The sequence below is a fragment of the Diabrotica virgifera genome, chromosome 3, assembly GCF_917563875.1.
Source record: "Diabrotica virgifera virgifera chromosome 3, PGI_DIABVI_V3a".
NCBI lineage: Eukaryota > Metazoa > Arthropoda > Insecta > Coleoptera > Chrysomelidae > Diabrotica > Diabrotica virgifera.
In genome coordinates, this window is record NC_065445.1 from 123707537 (window position 1) to 123729871 (window position 22335).

General features: G+C 33.9%; 1 protein-coding gene across 1 annotated transcript in view; it reads left to right on the top strand.

The window, feature by feature from the left end:
* Nucleotides 1-22335, top strand: part of LOC126881294 (uncharacterized) — a 155084-nt gene that overhangs the window by 125492 nt on the left and 7257 nt on the right. Inside the window, exons 16-17 of the mRNA XM_050645489.1 lie at nt 854-1122; nt 17345-17743. Coding sequence (XP_050501446.1) covers nt 854-1122; nt 17345-17743 — 668 coding nt within the window. The remainder of the gene's footprint in view (nt 1-853; nt 1123-17344; nt 17744-22335) is intronic.

Sequence of the window (22335 nt, forward strand, 5' to 3'; positions counted from 1 at the left end):
CAAGATCAGGAAGGCGAAGAAAAGGTTATTGCATATTTTAGTAAAACAATAAGCTGTGATAGATTAGTTTTTCGAATATTTTCTGATAAGAGTCGAATTTCGAATAAAGGAAGACGCTGTTCTGTAAGGTTTATTCCATATAGAAAAAGTCTCTCGACGAAAAAGAAGTAGATATTAAAAGTCTAGAATGTTTTAGATATTGTTACAAAACTGACTTGACTTTTCTTTCTATGATCTTTTAGGCACTATTGTTTAATTTTAATTGACTTTATTTATTTTTAATAACTTACAAGTAAACAAATGAAAAACACTAAATTTATATCTTTTATTGTGCAAACTACGACGATATCTAATTTATTTATTACACCAAATCCACTAATTTATCTAATTACAAATTCAATAAATATACCGCGCCCGTTACATATCAAAGTACACCGACGGTTTCAAATTCACAACTAACTGCTAATTTCAAAATCCCTCTTATTTATACAATGCTTAATCATCTCGAATACAAAAGAATTATCCAGAATAAACGAGTATTTACATAACAACTTAAAGCACGTAAAATCGAATTTACTAGTACAATAACAAAAGATCAATTATTAGAAAAAGGTGTGTAAACAACTCGATCGGGATCTTTCTTTAAATTAAGGTCCCTCATAAATCATTGTATAAAAAAGGTAAACATCTTCGGCGTATGTTAGGCCGGGAGCTGAAAACAGTCGGGTGACATAATCATGTCACAATATCATCGAAATGCCCCATAATGTAGTAGTAATTATTAAGGTATTGAATAGTCCTGTTATTTAGTTAATGCTGGTATTAAGGATTGTAATATTGTTTGCTGTTTTAGGAAAACCAACAACCCTTATGTTATAGACTCGCTGGGACCAGATTTAACAGGAGGTTTCGGAGATGCCTTAACTGGAGCTCTAGACGTCATGGCTTTTACGCATGATGTGGATATTAATGGAGCAGCACAAGGTTTAAATCTGGCTAGTGCTAACAAGCCTACTCCGCCTCCAAGTTATAATGACACACAAAAAAATGTGAACACCGTTCAATTAAATAATCAAATATATTTAAGCAAAAATATTATGAACAATCCACAATCGACTCCAGGTAAGTAATTCATTAAAAATTTGATTATTTTACTTTCTATGGTACTAAAATTTACTTCATTTAACTCAAGTTGGTATGATGGGCGTAGGAAATTTCGACACCAAGCAGGTAGCGACCAAAATTTAATGGCAATTTTCGACACCAGTCCCAAAGGCCGGTTTTTATCTTGCAGGAATATTCGACACCAAATAAATATAGTTGCGGCATAAATCAAACACCATAATTAATGAATGTATTTGTGTATTTTATAAACATAATATACATTTGATTTCTCTAAAGCGGTAATAATAATAAGCGGTAATAATAAGCATGTATCTGAATATAAAACACTACTCAGAGGCGTGCGGTCCATGGAAGCGGGGGAAGCACCGCTTCCCTATACTTCCATATAAGAAAATACATATATTATTAATTAGTATTTAATTATCAACAATGTTTCCCTAATCTAAGTAATCTATTATGTAACTAATAGGAATTGAAACATTATTAAAATTTGATCGCATACGAACGGTCTCAAATAAGCACACAATTCAACGATTCAGTCCGGTCCTGACGGAAGTGCATCTCAAAATCGCTGCTTGTCATGCATTTGTCCCGTTCAAAAATTGGTCAGGGTTTAATAACCTCACTCGCTAGTCATGTTCCTTTCACGCGAATTTTGATACGCCTGGAAGCGCTCGTCCGACCGCTTCCGATTCGAAAACGAGATGCGGAGTCTGTTACTGCTGCTATAAAGGGTAGGTATTTAGGTACAAATGGCTCGATTTCAATTTTTTGCTTAATATTTTTACTAATATTTTATTTGACATTTTGAGATTTTTCCTTTTACTGATATTTTATAGTACCTACGACATTTTACAGACGAAGTCAAGTGACATTGCATTTTGTATAAGACAATTTGATGACTTATGATGATTAAAAAAATGAGCTGTTTAAAAATATTTGGGATAAAGCTGAAAATATGGGCTTCGAACCTAAAAGAAAAATAATGATGATTGATATTGTCGGCGAAAGAGAGACTTACCGACGATTATACATCGAAATTTTTGATAATATTCTACAACAAATGAATTATCACTTTGAAAATTTTAAAGAAATAAAATATGTAGAATTATGTAATTTTAATATGTCTAATTATAATTCATTAAAATCTCCCGCAGAGGTATGTACCTATTTAATTCAGTACGATTAAATTATGATTTTTTTTGATAATCTAGCTTTGCAATCTCAGTTAAATGTCATTTATAAAACACCTGAAATTAGTGATAAAGAAATACTTAGGAATCGGTTGAATTTTTTGAATACTACTGGTTTAAATCAGTCTCTGTGTGAAGTGGGCAAGTTGTGTGAATTAAGTAGTAGGTACTAACTATCCCAGCTACAAGTGCATCAGTTGAACGAAGTTTTTCAGTATTAAAAGGCATCAAAAGTTTTACAATAAATTTTACAAGTGAAGACAGACTTTCCAAGTTAGCCCTATTATCCATTGAAAAAGAGTGCATTTATTAAACAATTATCAGAAAATCCAAAATTTTACGACGATGTTATCGACAAAAAATTTGCATTGGTTGATAAGAGAATAGGACTCAAGTATAAGTAAATAAGTGTCATATTGTTGAAAGTTGTGTGTTATGGAAGGTGATTCGAAATCGGAATATAAAAACAATTTTGAATAGAACTCTTCTTTTTAAGTTTAAAGAAACCAAGCCTGGAGCAGGGACTCGACCCTGAGCAAGCATTACAGATCAATGATAAGTCACTAGATATACGATATACTAAGTCACTAGAGTCACTAACCTGCATTGATCGGGGTAGGATTTCGTTTGTGAGTCCTTGTATCCAGGACTCCCACATAATAAGCACTTTGCTGATAGAGAGCCCATATAGCGCATCAGAGTGCTATCGGAGGGGAAGTGGATAGTATGAAGCATTGGGGCGGGATGGAGTGACGCCCGCTTATAAGAGTAAATCCTCCTTGCCTCAATGAATTTGTATCACCCGAATCTCATTCTCAAGGCGTGTGCATGTCTCTCAGACTGGGTTAAACACTATACCTAATTTTTTGTAGTTCTTGTTTTTAGTCGATATAAGTTAACAGGTAATACATTAGGTATACACCTATTAAGTAGGTATATGTTTTTATCTCGACCCTCGTAAGAAAATATTTGTTAAACCCTTATTGAATCGCTTCCTCTTCCGAAAATGTCACCGCACGCCACTGACACTACTAATAGTCATTTTACAATTAATATAGGTATACAATAATTTATTAGCTGTTATAGGAATGATACGATATAGCTTTAAGGCCATCGGTACATAATTCGCAAATATTTTACGGCTATCCCTATTTTTTCTGTCTTTACACGGCAAATTACCTGTAGTAAAATTCACACTGGTATGGATATGTAAACATTACTAGAATGTCATTCTACTTGACAATGTTATCATTAACTTAAAGAGATGGCTTTTGAATGTTCTTGGATAACTGTTATATTTGTATAATTGCAAATTATTAATTCAGTTAATAAATGTTCTAATTTTTTCACTAACTATGTATTCAGTGATTGTAATAATTTATATGTACAAAAAACTAATACTCAATAGAGAAAAGAGGAAAAGTGTTAAAGTGATTTTTTAATAATATATTGTTACTATGGAACGCTTACAATTTTGAACACCTTTAACAACAAAATACTTGGATTTGGATCACAGAATATATTATCCTGATGGATCTCTGCTTGGATCTTCCACAAATAATAAACAATAAATAACTTTTTATTAAGTTCACGTCTTAAATCAATTATTTATCAAATACACTATATATTAATATTATTTAATTAACAACTCAAAATATTCCCGATGCCATGTCAAATATTTAAAATTGTCACTGCATGATTGTCACTGTCTGACTGACATTATATTTGACTGAGTACGTTGTAAGACAAAGATAGATTTGGAAAATATTACCACAGACATTGTGTTAATTTTTTTCGAATCCTGAAAAAACCAATAAATATTTTTGAAAAATTTAAACGCAGAATGAAAGACTAAATTATTACCGAGGGCCGAAAGTCCCTTAGAATAAATAAAATTTTATTTTGAATGAGATATTTGAAATTAAAAATCACACTAAATTTTCTCTTAGTTTTTCACCCCTGTAACTTATTAAAATAAACATTATAGAAGTTCTCAGGGACTTTCGGCCCTCGCTAATAACGTAATCTTTGATTCTGCGTTTAGATTTTTCAAAAATACTTATAAGTTTTCTCAGGATTCGAAAAAAATGAATCCCCATTTGAATAGCATTGCAGCCGAAAATACGTACCCATCCTCTTAATAAAACCTAACCTACGTATGTATTTGTTGGAATCGTAGTTTATCTATCATTTTCCCCAAAATTGCCAATTTAGCCTTAACGGTAGTATCTACTATTTATTTAGACATAAGTGTCCACTTAAAACTTTTCAATAAGCGTAAAAAAAGATGCGTTGAGGAAAAAGAAGAATTAAACCTCGAATGGAGGGGTTCACAGAGATTCGTGGTCCTCGTAATAGACCTGGATTCTGATTAGACCATATTTGTGGTGGAAATAGGCTATCGATTATGTAATTTCCGGTAAATAATTTGCACATATCTCAAGTGTTTAGGTTTATATGACATGAAATCATAAACAAAGCATTCTTCAACTTCGTTCATCAGTTTTGATGTAGGTAAGTGAAAACGGCATCCGAAAATTTTTACATTGGGTCACATACCAAGTACAGCACGAATGGCTTTTTCAAAGTCGACAAATATTTCAGTTGACTGTAATGTTAATTGAAATGTTGCAAATATTTTAGACATTTTTGACTTTTATTTAGTCAACAAAATAAATTTTTGTATGTTATCGACAAGGAACAAAATGACCATTTTCCAAGCCATAATATGGCTATATACAGGGTGTCTGCGTAACTTGGAACCATATGGGAAACTTTTTTAATATCAATTTTACCAAAAAAAGTAATTCTTTATAAAGTGCTCTGCATAGTCTAAAACCTAAGATGCAATCATCAGATATCAAATTTTTTCAACAGTGTATGTCAAAAAATATGAATTTCGCTCAAGAGCAAACTACCTTTAAATTTCAAAATATCAAAAAATTTTATTATGAAAAGTTATTTGTATTTAAAAACCATATTCAAATATGCAATAACAGCCTTCTACAGTCCGTCTAATTTACTTACCGTTGCACGTCATTATTTACATTAGAGATCTAAGTTCACATTGTTGCCCAATTACAAAAAATTCTTGAATTCATTTTAAATCAGATACATCACACAATTTTTGCGGAAGTGGATTATACAGCAAAACAAATTAATATTCAATGTAAATAAATAAAAACTTTAGAAATAGAAAACAAGAATTAAGTTATAATCTTACGTTAAAGTACATAATAAAAACAGTAAATATAATGAAACAAATACTTATAGTAAAGAATATAAACAAATATGAAGTGTCATCACCGTCAAAGTGTCAACTGTCAAATAAATGTTACCAATTTATGCCAAAATATCACATTCGTTCGATTATAGTTACAGTGTATTCCGAACAAATTAGTGTTGCCCAAGTGCAAGACCAAGACGAGACTTAGAGAGTCTTGGTCTTGGTCTTGCGACAGTACACCTGGTCTTGGTCTTGGTCTTGGTCTTGGTCTTGGTATTGCGCTCCAGGTCTTGGTCTTGGTCTTGGTCTTGCAGCAAGAGTCTTGCAAGTCTCGCAGTTGCCCATTAGCCTATTACATATCTTAGAACTAGAACAACGTAACAGAGTAGGTCAATTTTAAGCTTTAATATCACAGCCATGGTAAAGACCAACCAAATTAATAAATATCTAAACAAATGACACCGGATGGGGTTTGAACCTACGATCTAAGCGATCCGTGTCTATATTCCAACTAACTAAAGTTTATTAGGAACTTATGTATTTTTTCGAGTATTTGCCATTGACATTGTGTGATTTGAAAAGAATTCAATTCAGTAACAGATGTGCACAATATGAAGGGTCAGAGGGGAAAAGGATGAATGTCAATTTTTGGTCATTTTGAGATTTTTGTGCAATATGTTAGCTTAGAAAGGGTACTATCAACCAGTGAATGGACAAGGGGAAATAAATATGATAATAGTTTTAAAATCACGTCACAAGATTGGACGCAAGTGGTAAAAACAATGAATATGTAACTTGATTTCTCATTTTACCGAAAATGAGTCCCGAAAACTAAAGTCCTAAGGGCACTTTTCTTGCTTTCTGCTTAGCAAATTCTTGAATGAGAACTTTTAAGTCTACTTGTCTTGCTCTCTCACTTTCAATAGATATTGTCGCCAGACCTACAAGTCTCTCCTGGCACATTGTACTGCGGAGATAGGTTTTAATTAATTTAAGTTTGGAAAAACTCCGTTCTGCACTAGCTACAGAAAGTGGCATCGTAAGCAAAATACGAAGTGCTACACATATGTTAGGAAATCCATTCTCAAGGTTGTGTTGGTAAATGTAGTTTAGGACTTCTTCAGGGCTTGATATAGAGTCGATGAGATGATGAGAAATTGCTTTCAATTCAGAACACAGTCCTACAGCATCAATATCAGATTCAATTAAACGTCCATCTTTTTGAATTCCTAATGATTTTTCTAAGTTGTTGCACATCGACTTAACCTCAGATGTAGTCTTGTTTTTAAGATCAGTAATGTTGTATAAAAATCCAAAGACACCAGATACTGTATTTAACTGGGAAAATCTTTCTTTTACCGCATTAGCAGCCGTGTCTAAAAGAGCAAAATAAAATTGAATCTTGAAACTTTCTGACGGGTCACTGGCAACATTTGCTGATTCATCTGTTGATTCATAATCAAACATTTTCTTCTTTTTTCTTATTCGGACCTTCTCCCTCTCAAAAATTGGTTCTATTCCAACTTCTTCTGCTACTTCCTTAGCATCAACCAGAACTCTCTGAAACTGTACATCACTTCTGGCTGTAACCAAAAACTCTTCGGTTTTTTTCAGGTGACTAACTGCTTTCTGGAGACTCAAATCCTTTTCTTGTAGTATCTTACTGGTTAGGTTTACCTGAAATAAAATATTGTGCCATGTAACAAGGGCAACAATAAACTTGAAGTCTGAGAGGTGTTTAAGTAATCCAAGTGCTTCTACCTTCGCAATACTGCCACTTGATCCTTTTAGAGAAGTGTCCTCAGAAATCTCCTCCAAAGCATCACACACATGAGACAAGTGGTACCGCAGAGGCGTTAGTGCATCAATTCGACTGGACCATCTTGTATCACTTAAGGGTTTTAATGTCAAAGCTGGAACATGACGGCGCAAAACATCCCATCGTCGAGTTGATGCCGAAAAAAACACATATGTTCGTTGAACCACATCGAAAAAAGTAGTAACCTCTACACAGCACGAAGCTGCATCGTTCACAACAAGGTTCAAAGTGTGTGAGCAGCATGGAACATAAAATGCACGTGGGTTGACATCTAAAATTCTCTTTTGAACTCCACTTTCTTTTCCTCTCATGTTGCTTCCGTTGTCATAACCTTGCCCACGAATATTCTCTACAGGCAAAGAAATCTCTTTTAACTTTTCTAAAACTACTTCCGTCATATACTCACCACTGGTACTTTCAGTGAGAGGCACAAATCCCAAAAAGTGTTCTTTTACAAGTACTTGATGATAACTAGATACTTCTGTTGAGGATGCCAGAGATGACTTTGGTAGTTCAACAAATCGAATAATAATTGTCATTTGCTCTACGTGACTAACATCTGGTGTGCAGTCTAAAATAATAGAAAAATATTTAGCCGTATGTACTGAGGACAATATATCTGCATTTATTGCATTAGCTAAAGTTTGAATCATCTCATTTTGTATATTTTTCCCTAAGTAATGAGTGTGCCTGTTGACATCACTTTTGATTTTTCTTAGATGCTCATTCATTATTGGGTCAAACATGGCCAAATATTCAATAAATTTTAAAAAATTTCCGTTGTCATTAACATCTAATTTTTCTGTCGTGCCGCGAAATGACAAGTTTTGGGACCCAAGAGTTTTGACGAGAGCAAACAGCCGTTCTAGAATTTTCTGCCAGTAAATTTCCTCTTGTTTTATTTTTTGTTCATAAACATTGTCAACAGTTAAATTTTTTTTAAGTGCTTTTTTCAGTGTTTTCCATTTTTCAAAGTTTTGAAGGTGATCATTTGATGTTTCGTGCGTTTCAAGGAGGGCCGACATATTGTGCCAGTCATTACAACCACTTTTGCCTAATGAAGAAGAGACATTTATGCCGCCAAACACCTTACAACAAAAACAGAAAACTTTGTCGGTAGATTTTGAGTATTGAAGATAGTCTCGGTACACATATTCACCATTTGGAAGCCTCCTTCTATAATGAAAGTCAGAAAATTTTCTGTTATTCACACCCTTCGGAAATTTTCCTTTTACTTGGTCAGGTCCATGCTCTACTAAAATGGTTCGTAAAGTTTGGCGATTAATATTTAGAGTGTCCCAAGACGCTGGATCAGCATAATCAAGCGTAACTTTGGGTGAGATTGAATTTTCCGGCAGTAATTCCACTGCATTATCTGTAACGTCAACGTCCATTTCAACGAAATTATTTTGAAATTCTTGCAGTTGACGTTCGTTGTTTTCTGCAGAAGTAGATGGCGGTTCAATAGCTGTTATCCTCCTAGGACATTCTTGAGGTTGGATCTGGATGATTCCCCCAGAAGTAGAAGGTGATTCAGTATCTGTTTTCTCTGTAGCATATTCTTGAGGTAGGAGCTGGTTGGTTTTTCCAGAGGTGGAAGGTGATTCATTATAACTTTCCTCCCTAAGAGTTGTGTCATTTGGTTTAATTAAATATTTTTCAAAAGACCCTTTAGCTTTTTTTGCTGACTCCTCTCTTTCCTGTCTTCTTTTCTTAAACCAAGAGCCCGAGTGTTTTCCTGACATCATATCTGGAAAGAAAACAATGATTGGATTAAGCTAACTTCATTTTGAAAAAATGAAAAAATTTTGAATGTCTTTACTCAAGATATGAAATTAGGATTACACCCCCAAGAAGCAAGGACTTCTCTTAAATAAAATTACATTAATAGCCTATTATTTTAATATTATTTATAAATACATTTAAAGTAGGCCTAATTTTGAAATCAATTTGATAGAAATTAGAAGTTAAAAAATTTTACAAAAAAATCCAATGGTCATTCTTGCTTAAAAAGTCAAGTTATACTGTTTTCAACAAAAAATAATTTGTTTTGATAAATATTTGGAAGCAAAATTAGAAATGTCCAGGTGGATTTCAAAACTAATAATTCATTCAACATTCATATTGTGTAATATTAAATAAATTAAACAACCACTCAGTTCGCCCAAATCCCAGAACAGCAGCCAGCATGACCAGCACTCAGCAGCCAGTTCCTAATCAATCACATCGGCATCGTAGGCGAAACAGAGGCAAGTGTTCACAAGGGGTTTTCTTTAAGTTATGATAATTAAACAATCTCAATTTTGATTTGATTTAGGCCTATATACAACAACAATATGACAATGGCCTATATGATATGATGACTGAAAAAAATTATAAATATGAAGAGTATAAGCTACTTACTTGTTAATTCAAACTTCCTTTTGCAGTTTTGTTATCGTAAATTAACAACTACTACTACTGTCAATCAATGCACAAACAAAGTCAACAACACTGCACTACTACACTAAACTGAAAAGTGAAAATGCATAACACGCAGCGCCCTAATGACAGACTAGTACTCTTATTCTGTTCACGCTATGACTGCTGGCTTGACTGAAGTGAAGAGTGTGGGGTTGCCGCGACCACTGCGCCACTAAGTAGGCTTACGCTCAGCGAGGTTGCCAAAACGAGTAATTAATGTTAACGTTAAGTTATAGTTTTGCGTTTTCTTATTTTATAAGACAACTAAAATAAAATATCCTTCACCTTTCATTACCCAGTGATTTTTCTGTCTCTGCGAGTTACACAACTACTACATGAGAAAGTACTACGTCCCTAATTTTGCGCCCTAGGCGGATTTTGCGCCCTAGGCGGCCGCCTAGTTCGCCTATATGGACGGGCCGGCCCTGAAACCAAGAATAATACACTTCTCCAAGAAATTAAGGCACCTCCTTAAAAATGGGTAATTTTTTATGTCTCGAATTTCCTAAACCTGTTGTCTGATTTAAATGATTTTTTAATATTATATAGCCTTATTCGTTAACAATATCGCTAATAACTTATCGTTAGGTACTAATGAGTGTACCAATCAAACTGTGTTTTTTTCTCAAAGTTAGCATCATCCTGTGGAATATTCTAGCATGTATAAAATACTGAAATTAAAACCCAACTACAGTCTGATATTTTTTTAACATTTTGTTTTTCATTCGCTAATGTTGGATAACAGTAAAGTTGGGTATTTTAACAACTAGCCATGTTTTTCATCAATACAGGGTATTTTTAAATAAGTATGGCAAATTTTAAGGGGTAATTCTAAACAAACGGGTCGTTTTACCCGTATGCGCGCCAATGGTGAATATTAAATTCTTAATTTTATGTCAAAAATGCGTAATAACTACCTCTTAAAACCCACCAAATTTCATTTGCATATCTCAACCGGTTTTAGAGCAATAAATCGTCAGTTTGTAAGAAAAATTTTAACACCCCCTATTTCGGAAACGAAGCATTTGCGAACATACACTTATAAAGCAAACTGTCAAATTATTGGCTAGTTAAAAAAAAATTAGCCAAACATGGCTAGTTAAAAAAGTACCTAACTTTTGATTATCCAGCATAAGCGAATGAATCAAAAAAACAAAATGTTAAGAAAATATGAGGCTATAGTTGGGTTTTAATTTCAATATTTTATAAATGCTAGAATATTCCACAGGGTGATGCGAACTTTGAGAAAAAAAAATACAGTTTGATTGGTACACCCGTTGTACAATGACAAATTTACCTGTCTAGAAACAATATTATTACAGCGATATTTACAAAAGCAAATAAATAAAAAATCAAATTATCAACCACTTAAATCGAACAAGTTTAGGAAATTCGAGAGACCAAAAATGACCCGTTTCTTGGAATAGTGTATATCAACCAACGAGCATAACAAAAAAGAACAGTCGATTGATAAAACAAATGACCAATTTAATTTAACTATCTACAGAAAAAACTGCTATAAATGTCCTTTTGTTTTCCATGTACATATTTCACTGTAAATATTTCTTTGTTGAATGCCTCGTAGACTAAATATTTGGGTATTTGGTTACACGGTATAATAGCCGACACGGCATTATCTGTTAAAGTCTGTCTCCTTATCGTAATCACACTCAGCAGAAAAAATATACATAATAGTTTTATTATTCTATATTATATCGATATGATTTTTGTGTGTTTAAATTCCTAGAAAACAAATTAAGGAAAAAAAATGAACTACTTATTGTAGGTATATTTTTTATCAGCATATGACATATTTTTAAAAAGTTTCGATACATTATAGGTCTGGATCCCGCGTATGGAAAAAAATTGATTAGCAAGCTGAAAATTTGTTATGTAATAGCTTAACGGTGTCTTGTGTCTAGTCGGATAAACTTTGATATATGGGAACACTGGAACAGGGGCAGTTTTAATTGTGGAACAGGTTAAAAATTTGGAAGGGTCAGACCACGAAAATGGCACATTTATTTTTTCCGACAGAATAGACTTAAACTCTCCGAACAGAGATTAAACTCTCATGTCATGCAAAAATCAGACTGCTATTTATCACCTGTCATAATTCCTGTCCTTTGACATGTTCCACTCATTAAAACGCCCATTTGGTGATAAATAGCAGTCTGATTTTTGCATGCAAGGGCGGATCCAGGATCGATTTTCGGGAGGGGCCATGAACTTTTTTTGGGGAGGGTTACCGGGGGTCTGGTAATAATTTTTTAAAATTAGGGTTACAATGGTGAATTTTAAGGTACTTTTCACACACTTTTGAGTACCATAAATACACTCAAAACTTACCGTTATTAAAGTATTATTAAAGTCAGTACCGATTCCTACACATTTCTTCGGATAGAAGTGTAGTTCTTTCAACTAGTTTAATACCATTTTTCTCAATGCTTCTTCCGTCAGGCCTTGTTCTTCCATTTTTATGTTCTCATAAGCGTCAATGAACTTAACAAAGTCTGCACGAATGTTTTATTTAATTGTGTATGTATTTCAAATTTAGAGAAAGTTGTTCCACGTGGAATACGTCGGTCGTTTCGTCAAATATGACAGAGTAATAATTTGCACTTTGAAGCTGATTCTTTATTTGTTCAATTATTTCTTTACCACAACATGTTATCAATAATTTATTTTGACTAGTGCTACTAATGTATGTTGTTTGGGCAGATGCTGTGGATAGGTGTTGTTTAAGAGTCTTATCTCCTGATGTGATTTTAAACCTTAACAATTCCCCTCATTGCTAGGTCCAGCATCTTCATCCAGAAGCAGGAGGCTATCATCACGATGGCCTCTTAGAAGAATATTTTGTCGACTTAAGAACACTATAGACTCTACTATTGGTCGTAGTCTTGCTCTGTTTTCTTGTATCTGTTTAGACCTTCGAGAGTCTATCTGGTTAATGACTGACTTTTGTGGGTTGCGATAACTTTGTAGAAAATCCAGTCCAACCTGAACGCATTCCTTGTGGTATGATGTTTTTTTCATGGGTTGTTATGGCTCCATCTTTGCCCATGAGTTTGGCGAAAGATGTTAAAGGTTTTGTGATAAGGCCTTGGGCTGTTATCCCTTTATTGTGACCATATTTTTTATTAGAAAAATAAAACGCAATGCATACTTGTAAAACAATCCCTTTTGATTGTGCAAAAGTACCAACCAACACCTTTGTTGTAAGTGCTGGTGACCCAAGTATCCCTCCATTTCTTTCTGATTCTTTGTGTGTACAAAGTATGGAAATTGATACAATTTTGATTGCTGGTAAGGTCGTTCTAACAATTGGCAATTTGTAAAATTATCAACATTTTGATCAATTCTAGTCCAGAAAATATATTTATCCCCTGTTTTGTACATATATATGTGTTTTAAACTAAAAACATTTGAACTGAAAATATTTAAATTTATATTTTCTTAAATTTCCTGGATCCGCCCTTGTTTGCATGAGAGTTTAATCTCTGTTCGGAGAGTTTAAGTCTGTTCTGTCGGACAAAATACATGTGCCGTTTTCGTGTTCTGACCGTTAAAAATTTTTAACCTGTTCCACAATTAAAACTTCCCCTGTTCCAGTGTTCCCATATATCAAAGTTTGACTATACACCTTTAAGCTATTAACAAATTTTCAGCTTGCTATTAATCAACTTTTTTTCATACGCGGGATCCAGACCTATTAATTTATGAATGGAGATCGGCTATTCTCAAAACCTGGACAATTAATTTCAGAGCGAAGAATGTATGTTTGTTTATGGTATTGTTCGTAAGGCGTATAAGTCCAATTTTACAAATTTTTTTGCTTCTCATAGAGTACCTACCTAAGAATATACCCGAACTAATATACTTCATAAAACGACATTCAGTTCTAATTGCAAGACGCAAGAGTCTTGCAGGCTTAGTCTTGTTCTTGCTCAAATCTTGCACGGTAAGTCTTGGTCTTGGTCTTGCTCAAAAATTAGGCGGTCTTGGTCTTGGTCTTGGTCTTGCGAAACGCAAGAACAAGACCAAGACTGCAAGACCAAGACTGATTTTGGGCAACACATGTGCTTCATAAAAACGCTTTATAATCCATTTATACAAATTAAATGAAACATATTATTGTGTATTTCCTTAAGTTAACATTAATAGAAATCTTTAAATATTATTTCTACGCGTATATAATAAAATATGCCTAGTGGCTGTAACGCCAGGGTACTCGGCTAAGTGATTCTAAAAAAGAACACAACTACCGCCTAAATATTTCGTGTTGGTATCATGTGACGTCTCGGGCTATGACGCGGATGACGTGCAACGGTAAGTAAATTAGATGGAGTATACTTGAAAAAAAAAAATCTGAAATTTTCCTAAATTACCGATTCCGAACATCGTTTTTATTTATTAGACATGTAATAACTCCTTTATTAATAATTTTATAAAAAAAAGTTATTCTTCATAAAAATCTGTAGATGGTCTAAACTTCAAGATGCAACCATCAGTTATCCAAGTTTGTTAATTTAATACGAGGTGTGTCATAGAAAGAATTTCTAAATTCATATTATTTGACACACCTCGTATAAAATTAACAAACTTGGATAACTGATGGTTGCATCTTGAGGTTTAGACCATGCACATATTTTTATGAAGAATAACTTTTTTTCCTAAAATTATTAATAAAGGAGTTATTACATGTCTAATAACTAAAAATGATGTTCGAAATCGGTAATTTAGGAAAATTTCAGAAATTTTTTTTTCGAGTAGAAGGCTGTTATTGCATATTTGAATATGGTTTTTAATTACAAATAACTTTTCATAACAAAATTTTTTGATATTTTGAATTATAAAGGTAGTTTGCTCTTGAGCGAAATTCATATTTTTTGACATACCTCGTATACTGTTGACAAAATTTGATAGATGGTTGCATCTTAGGTTTTAGACTATGCAGAGAACTTTATAAAGAATTACTTTTTTTCGTAAAATTGATATTAAAAAAGTTTGCCATATGGTTCCAAGTTACGCAGACACCCTGTATTATATAGTAAATAATTGGAGAAAATATTTGGTACTGTATGAAAATGTACTATCCATATACAAACAAGACGTCAAACAAGAAATAAAATACAACTGAATAATATTCGTGTATTAAAAATTTATATGCAAGTGATAATAAATATTGAGAAAACCCAAGTAATTAACCAGCTATTTTTTTTTACCTGCTTTACCGCGTGGTGTCGAACTTTCCTGTAATAAAATTTGACCCTTCGATTACCTCAGGTCCAAATACAATTTGATGTCGAAAGTTCGCCCGCCGGGTATGATAACCAAGCGGATCAAGCACTTTCACTTCACTGTGAGAGGTCTAGTGGAGTAATGGTTCAATCCGTTGGAGCAAACTATATCTCCCTCCACGTGTAATATATGTGAGATATTGTTTTGTACCTATGTTAATACATAGGTACTAATTTACTGCTTTTTCATTCATTTGGCCATTTTCCCATCATAATTCTTTCATAAGGCTGTAAGCCAACATGCTTCTGTCTCTCCTAAAGCTCTCCACACTGCTCCAGATATTTTTTCTAGTGCAACTGATTTACCGTTTTTTAAGTTCTTGAGTATTGCTGTTATTTTTTCCGCGATTTCAACTGGTTCTCTGCCAAATTCCTTATTAGCCCAGTCGGGATAACATTTGATCTTGCATGTCGAGCTGCCCCAAATTTTATTTTTCCAATCTTTAGGGGGAGTCAATAGTAGTGTAAATTTAAAATTTCGACTGAATTTCGCCGTTGCGTTAGCCACCATCGTGATTTTAAACGAGAATCGTTTTTGCTCAATATCTCCGCCGGATGCCCGGAAATGGCCGGAAATATAATTGTTCCAAATATGATTTACTACAATCTGTTTTTAACAATTTTTTTCGTGCGGTTAGTATTTTCCGAGTTAAGCGGGAAAATAGTAAAAAGGGTTGGGGGAGCATAATTATTGAATTGAACCTTGTTTCCGAGCTCTCCCAAATTTTATAATTATAACCTTTAGCGGAGGTCAATAGTAGTGTAAATTTAAAATCACGACTGAATTCCACCGTTGCGTTAGCCGCCACATTGAGTTTAAAGGAGAACTATTGTTGCTTAATATCTCCGCCATTTTCAACTTTTCGACAAAAATGGTTCAGTTAAGTTCACTTAATTTTATTAACTAGCGGGTTTATTAGTTGAATTTGTCTGTCGATATTTCCAAGTTTCATGGCAGCTAATATATTGTTATGTTTCAACATTTTTTTTTTTTAATTTTGGACCCTGTTGGGGGAATTTTCCCAACCCCCCCTCGTAGATCCGCCACTGGTTCTCTCGAAAAATTGAAGTAAATCGCAATTGCCATAATTTTAGTTGTTACACTTTTTGTCGAACTCTTGAAAATGGCGGAGATATTGCACAAAAACAATTGCTATAAAACCAATCGGGTCTTACACTCGCACCTTTACCGAATACGTACTACCTTAAATTTTGATTTTAGCAAAAAAATGAAAGAGATCGAAATTGTGTAAAATTTAATTCTCTTCATTTTTGTATAGGTACATTTTTGTTGTAAAACTAATAATAAAACAGATAATTCAATTCAATTATGCTTTAACTGTCACTATTTTCTTCCATAACTCGGAAAAAATCGACCGCACGAAAAAATTGTAATGAACGAAATTATAGAAAATAGTCATTTTCAACAATTTGAGTTCCTACACTTTTTGTCGAAAAGTTGAAAATGGCGGAGATATTTAACAAAAACCGTTCTCGTTTAAAATCAAAATGGCGGCTAACGCAACGGCGAAATTCAGTCGAGATTTTAAATTTACACTACTATTGACCTCCCCTAAAACTTAGAAAAATAAAATTTGGGGCAGCTCGGCATGCAAGGTTAGGCCTGTTATTCGTCGAACCCGACTGGACTATATTTTTATTCAAGTGTAAAAGTATTTTTACTTCGATTTTTGATGTCCTTTTCGTGAACTAAACTTTGTTTTTAAACCAAGAGGAGTAAACTAAAAAGACAGATTCACACCCAAGAGAGTCACTAGAAATATCATTAAATACATCTTCTTTTTTGGTTGTGCATGTTGGCCTTCGACGGTAGTCCATAAATTATATTATACTCATCATGTTTACAATTTTCTGTAACCTTTCTCCATCGGCTGCTCCTGCTGCACAAAATAATTGTTCTACTGTGGAACCACACCATTGTCAAATATTACGCAGCCATGAAAGTTACTTTCGACCAATTCATCTCTTTCCTTTTTGCATCTAATCCAATCTTTGATGCATCAAAAATATTTTGCTTTCTTTGCTCTATGTTTGTATATTATTTATATCTTCGTTTAATACTCCCTTATATGTCAACTTCCAGCACATTGTTTGCTAGTGCTTCACGATACTTACGCCACGCCCTCATTACTTTGTCTTGAAACTATCTCCTTTTTAAATATCAGATGAGGTATTCTCAATAATAATTTTTCAGTTTCAGATTTAGCGATGATGGGAGCTTTAACTCAACTAACAGATTCACAATGCCTTCCACAAATTTCACCTTCTACTCCTAAGCCTGTAGCAGAATCAAAGTTCTGTCAGAGTCTTGCTGCGAACTGTCCTAAAATTGAAGATCCATTGCGAGAACTAGTCTTGTGTGATGAGAAAGACGCAGATCCCGAAAAGCTGAAATTTTTAGCGTTGTCTGCAGCAAACCTTGCTAAAGAAGAAGTTCATAATCAATCTCAAGTTCAAAGTCAACCGTCTGGCGTAAACGTGAAAACTCTGGCTGGAATATTTGCTGGCACAGAGACGCTAATAAAGAAGGTTGAAGAAAACTTGAAAAAAACATTGGCTGTTTTGGATCCTAGTGATAGCGAAGGATTTGGAGGTAAGCAATATATTGTTCATAATGAATTTCTTTATCTTCTTCCTCTTTATAAGCAAATCTGCTGGTTCATTGGCGGATTTATACACCTCTATGGAAGATTGCCACTCTATCGTTTGCGCTGTCGGCCGATGCTTCTTCTATCGTTTGGTGATTAAATCGTAACCCCACATGTCCAAAAATATTTTTTTTTAGAGGAGAGATGTTTCTAATTCCTTATTTTAAAACGCATTGCCTGTCATGTTTATTGCTGATCAAAAACCCATATTTCCAGTTATAATATTAATTTAAAAGTAGGTGTTTAAAGCAAAACCCCACATCTGATATGTGACGGTTATAGCAAAACCCCACATTTTCTATTCATCCATAGAGAAGTAAGTATTCCAATCACGTGACTTAAATACATGGTTTTGATTTGATTGTTATTGTTGACAGTACACAATCTTAGGTTAGTTTCAGAGGAAGGTTATAATTTAATGTTAGTTTGTGCTTAATTAAGTAAAATTATGAGTTTAAATGAAGGTAATTTAGATAGTGAATTACTGAATTAGTATTAGTTAGAAGAGCAAGTTCTGGATCACCAAAAAGACAAAAGACAGTTCCAAAGCGTTAACTTCTTAAGGAAAAGAAATACGCTGCTCCTGTTGGTGGTTGTGTGTTCATAGGTTGCTTACATAAAGATAAAGCTTTTAAATGTTGTGTAGTTTGGCCTAGTGATGCCCGTGCATCTTTATTCGAAACCCGAGAAACTTTTTCAGGACCAATTAGTTGGTAGGTTCATAATAACAAAAAAAGTTCAACGTCGGAGGTCCCGTTATGCTAAACTATAGTAAATTGATTTGATCAAAACACCACATATCCAAACCTGTTATGTTCATAACCCCACATGTGACATGTGTTTCATGCATAACAACACATCTAACAACTTTTATATCAAATTTTTAATTTGTTATACCACTTTCTACACAAACAAGTAGTTTTCTTAGCTCATAAACCAATACTGAATTATAATTATATTACATAAATATGTTGTGGTGAAATAATATAGGTGAATCGGTTTTTTTACTCTCCTGAAAAAATAGCCAATGTGGACATGTGGGGTTATAAAAATTAGCTCCTCATTTATCTCTTGCTATTTTGACCACACGTGTCTCCCCTATACTGGTTATGCGGTTGTTCCATTCTTTTTTCTATTTAGTGTCCATTCATTTATACACTGTACGTTATATTGTCTTCTAATGTCGTCAGTCCTCTTTCCATCTCTCAACGTATTTTTCCTGTAATTCTTCTCAGTACTCTCATCTCTGTCGTTTCCAGTAGTCTTTGTGTTGTGGCTGTATCGGGTCTTGTTTCTGATGCATATGTCATTATTGGTCTTACACTGGCTTTATAAATTCTTGACTTCATCTCAGTGTTAATATGTCGGTTTCGCCATATACTGTTATTAAGACATCCTGCCAGTCTATTTGCTTTTTGTACTTGATTTCTCACTTCTTTATCCAGGTCTCCGTAACTTGACAATATAATTCCAAGGTATTTTACTTCCATTACTTGTTTAATATTGATAACATCAATTTCTATTTTACATCTGATTTGTTCTTTACTGATTACTACTGTTTTGGTTTTCTGAGATAAAATTGTCATATTGAATTCTTTTGCTCTTATGTTAAATCTGTAGACTAATATTTGCAGACTATCTTCATCTTAGGTTATCAATATTGCGTCGTCTGCGTAGCAGAGTATTTTTACTTCTTTATTTCCCATTCTATATCCTCTTCCTTTGTTGACGTTTTTGATTATTTCATCCATGATTAAATTGAGGAGTATATGACTCAATAAGTCTCCCTATCTTATTCCGTTGCCTATATCTATAGATTCTGTAAGTTGTCCATCTATTCTGACTTCCATTTTGTTGTTTTGGTAGATGTTTTCAATAGTTTTTATAATATCTAGGGGAACTTCTCTATTATACAGAAGATGGATTGGATTACATCTTTGAGTCTTACCCTGTCAAATGATTTCTTCCAAGTTAATCAGACATAGAAATGCTGGTCTATTATGCTCTAGTGATTTCTCAGTAATTTGCTTTATGACAAATATTGCATCTGTACACAATCTTCCAGTACGAAAACCCTGTTGTTCATCTGCTAAACTTATCCTCTGATTCATTAGGTCTTGTAAAATTTTAGTTGTAAGTTTTAGGGTAGTTCAAAAATGAATAACCATTTCAATTTCGTTGCAACACGAAACTACAGCCGCATTATATTCTAGTTCAATCAGAGAGTGCAGCAAGCACCTCTACCGGTTTCGAAACTTGTTAATATCTCATCAGGAGGCACATATGCTGCTCTCTCTGACCCAACCAGGACAAACCCCGGCGTGCAGTTACACATTGCAACGAACGAAATGGCAGGGATGCTCTAGCGGCAACTGCTAGCAAAATACTAAGTTTTCAATCTAATAGCACATAAAATAATACTAAAAATATTACTCTACATCCCACCAGATTGAAAACAATGGGAACCTTCTCTGGTTACACCTCTGAGGTTTCTAAAATCTGCAAGCCATAACGGATGCTGAAACTAAAGAAGATGAGGCAATTTTACAATTTATAATTCACGTCCCATTTGCTCAGCGCGGTAAAGTTCCAACGAGAATGGTTTCCTTAGTACTCCAATCAGAGTAAAAATGTAAATCAAAAATAAATAAGTAACCATTTTCAATTTCGTTGCAACACGAAACTACAGCCGCATTATATTCTAGTTCAATCAGAGAGTGCAGCAAGCACCTCTACCGGTTTCAAAACTTATTAGTCTCTCATCAGGAGGCACACATTGCTTAGACCATTTTCGTCTACAATAAACCCAAGAAACTTTAACGAAGGTCTGCAAAACTGACATTTGTCAAAATTGACAGTGAGATTAGCAAATTTTAACTATTTAAAGAGTAATGTTAACACCTTCACATGGGTTTAAAAGTCAGGAGTAACAACTATTATATCATCGATATAATAAAAAACGTATGGATCTAAACTAGGACCTATTACGGACATTACGGACCTATTACGTAAGACATTGAAACAAAACATCCCCTTGAAACTAGGATTGATAGCCTGCGACAAGAGAAGTCTAGAAGATGCATTGCTAACATTGACAAGACAGGCAAAAATCAGGGGGTTAATAATTAACCAGAAAAAAACAAAATACTTAATAATTTAATAAGTACGAGAAATCAAGACCAAATAAATAGAATAAAAGAAATAAGAATAAGTGATAATGTATTCCAAAGGGTTGACTGCCTTAAATACTTAGGAGTGATAGTAGATGGTCAAAACAGAAAAAACCTGAGCAAGAAAACAAAGACAAAGATATATAGAGCGGCAATTAGACCAGTCATCACCTATGGAGCAGAAGCAATGTGCCTTACAAATAAAGATGAAGAAAAACTGAGAATAATAGAAAGAAAAATTATGAGGCGAATACATAGTCCAATTAAAACAGATCAAGGAGAAATACGAATTCTGATGAATCACGAAATTAGAAATCTAATGGAAGGAGAAGACATAGTGAGATTCATTAAAGCACAAAGACTAAAATGGTTTGGCCACATCCAAAGAAGAGGAGTGGATGAACTAATTAGGCAGATAACAAATTGGACGCCAGTAATAAACAGACCTAGAGGAAGACCGAAAATAAGATGGGAAGATCAACTGCGAGAGGATATATCCAATATGGAAATTACAGGCTGGAGAGAAAAAATACAGAATAGGAAAGAATGGAAACAGATCACAGAGAAAGCAAAAAAACACGAAAATCTATAAAGGATAATGAAGAGGGCTTATGCGGAGCAATCCACCGCATGAAATGGATTAAAAGAGCTCATGAACCTGAGCGACCTATACTCTACTAGAGTGACCGGTCTATATACAGGGTGTCCCGAAAAGAATTATATTATATATAATTACCTTACTACAAATGTGCACATAAAAAAAGTTATAGCCCTTTAAAGTTAGAAAATGAAAATCAATTTTTTCCAATATTTCGAAAACTATTAGAGATTTTTTATTGAAAATAGGCATGTGACATTCTTATGGCAGGAACATCTTAACAAAAACAGGTTTATTTAATAGAATTATGGAATTTGGATAAATGCCAGACAAATGGAGAAGCAGTATATCAGTACATGATTACAAAATCATGGGAGATACAACAATGTACAAACTACAGGGCCATAAAACTACTTAGTTACACCATCAAAATATGGGAGAGTAATAATTGATAGACGGATACGTGCAGGAACCGAAATATCCGATAATCAATTTGGGTATATTCAGGACAGATCAACAACAGATGCAATTTTCATTGTAAGGTAACCGATGGAAAATACAGGAATAAAGAAACAAACGCTTATACAATGGTATTCATTGATCTTGAGAAAGCATATGATGATAGAATTCCTCGAAAGATTCTGTGTTGGACACAACAACAAAGTAGTTCCGGGTGAATATGTAAAGATTGTGAGGGATATGTATGAGGGAGCAACAACTAGTGTTAGGACAGGTGTGGAAGAGACTGATAAATTTCATGTGAAAGTAG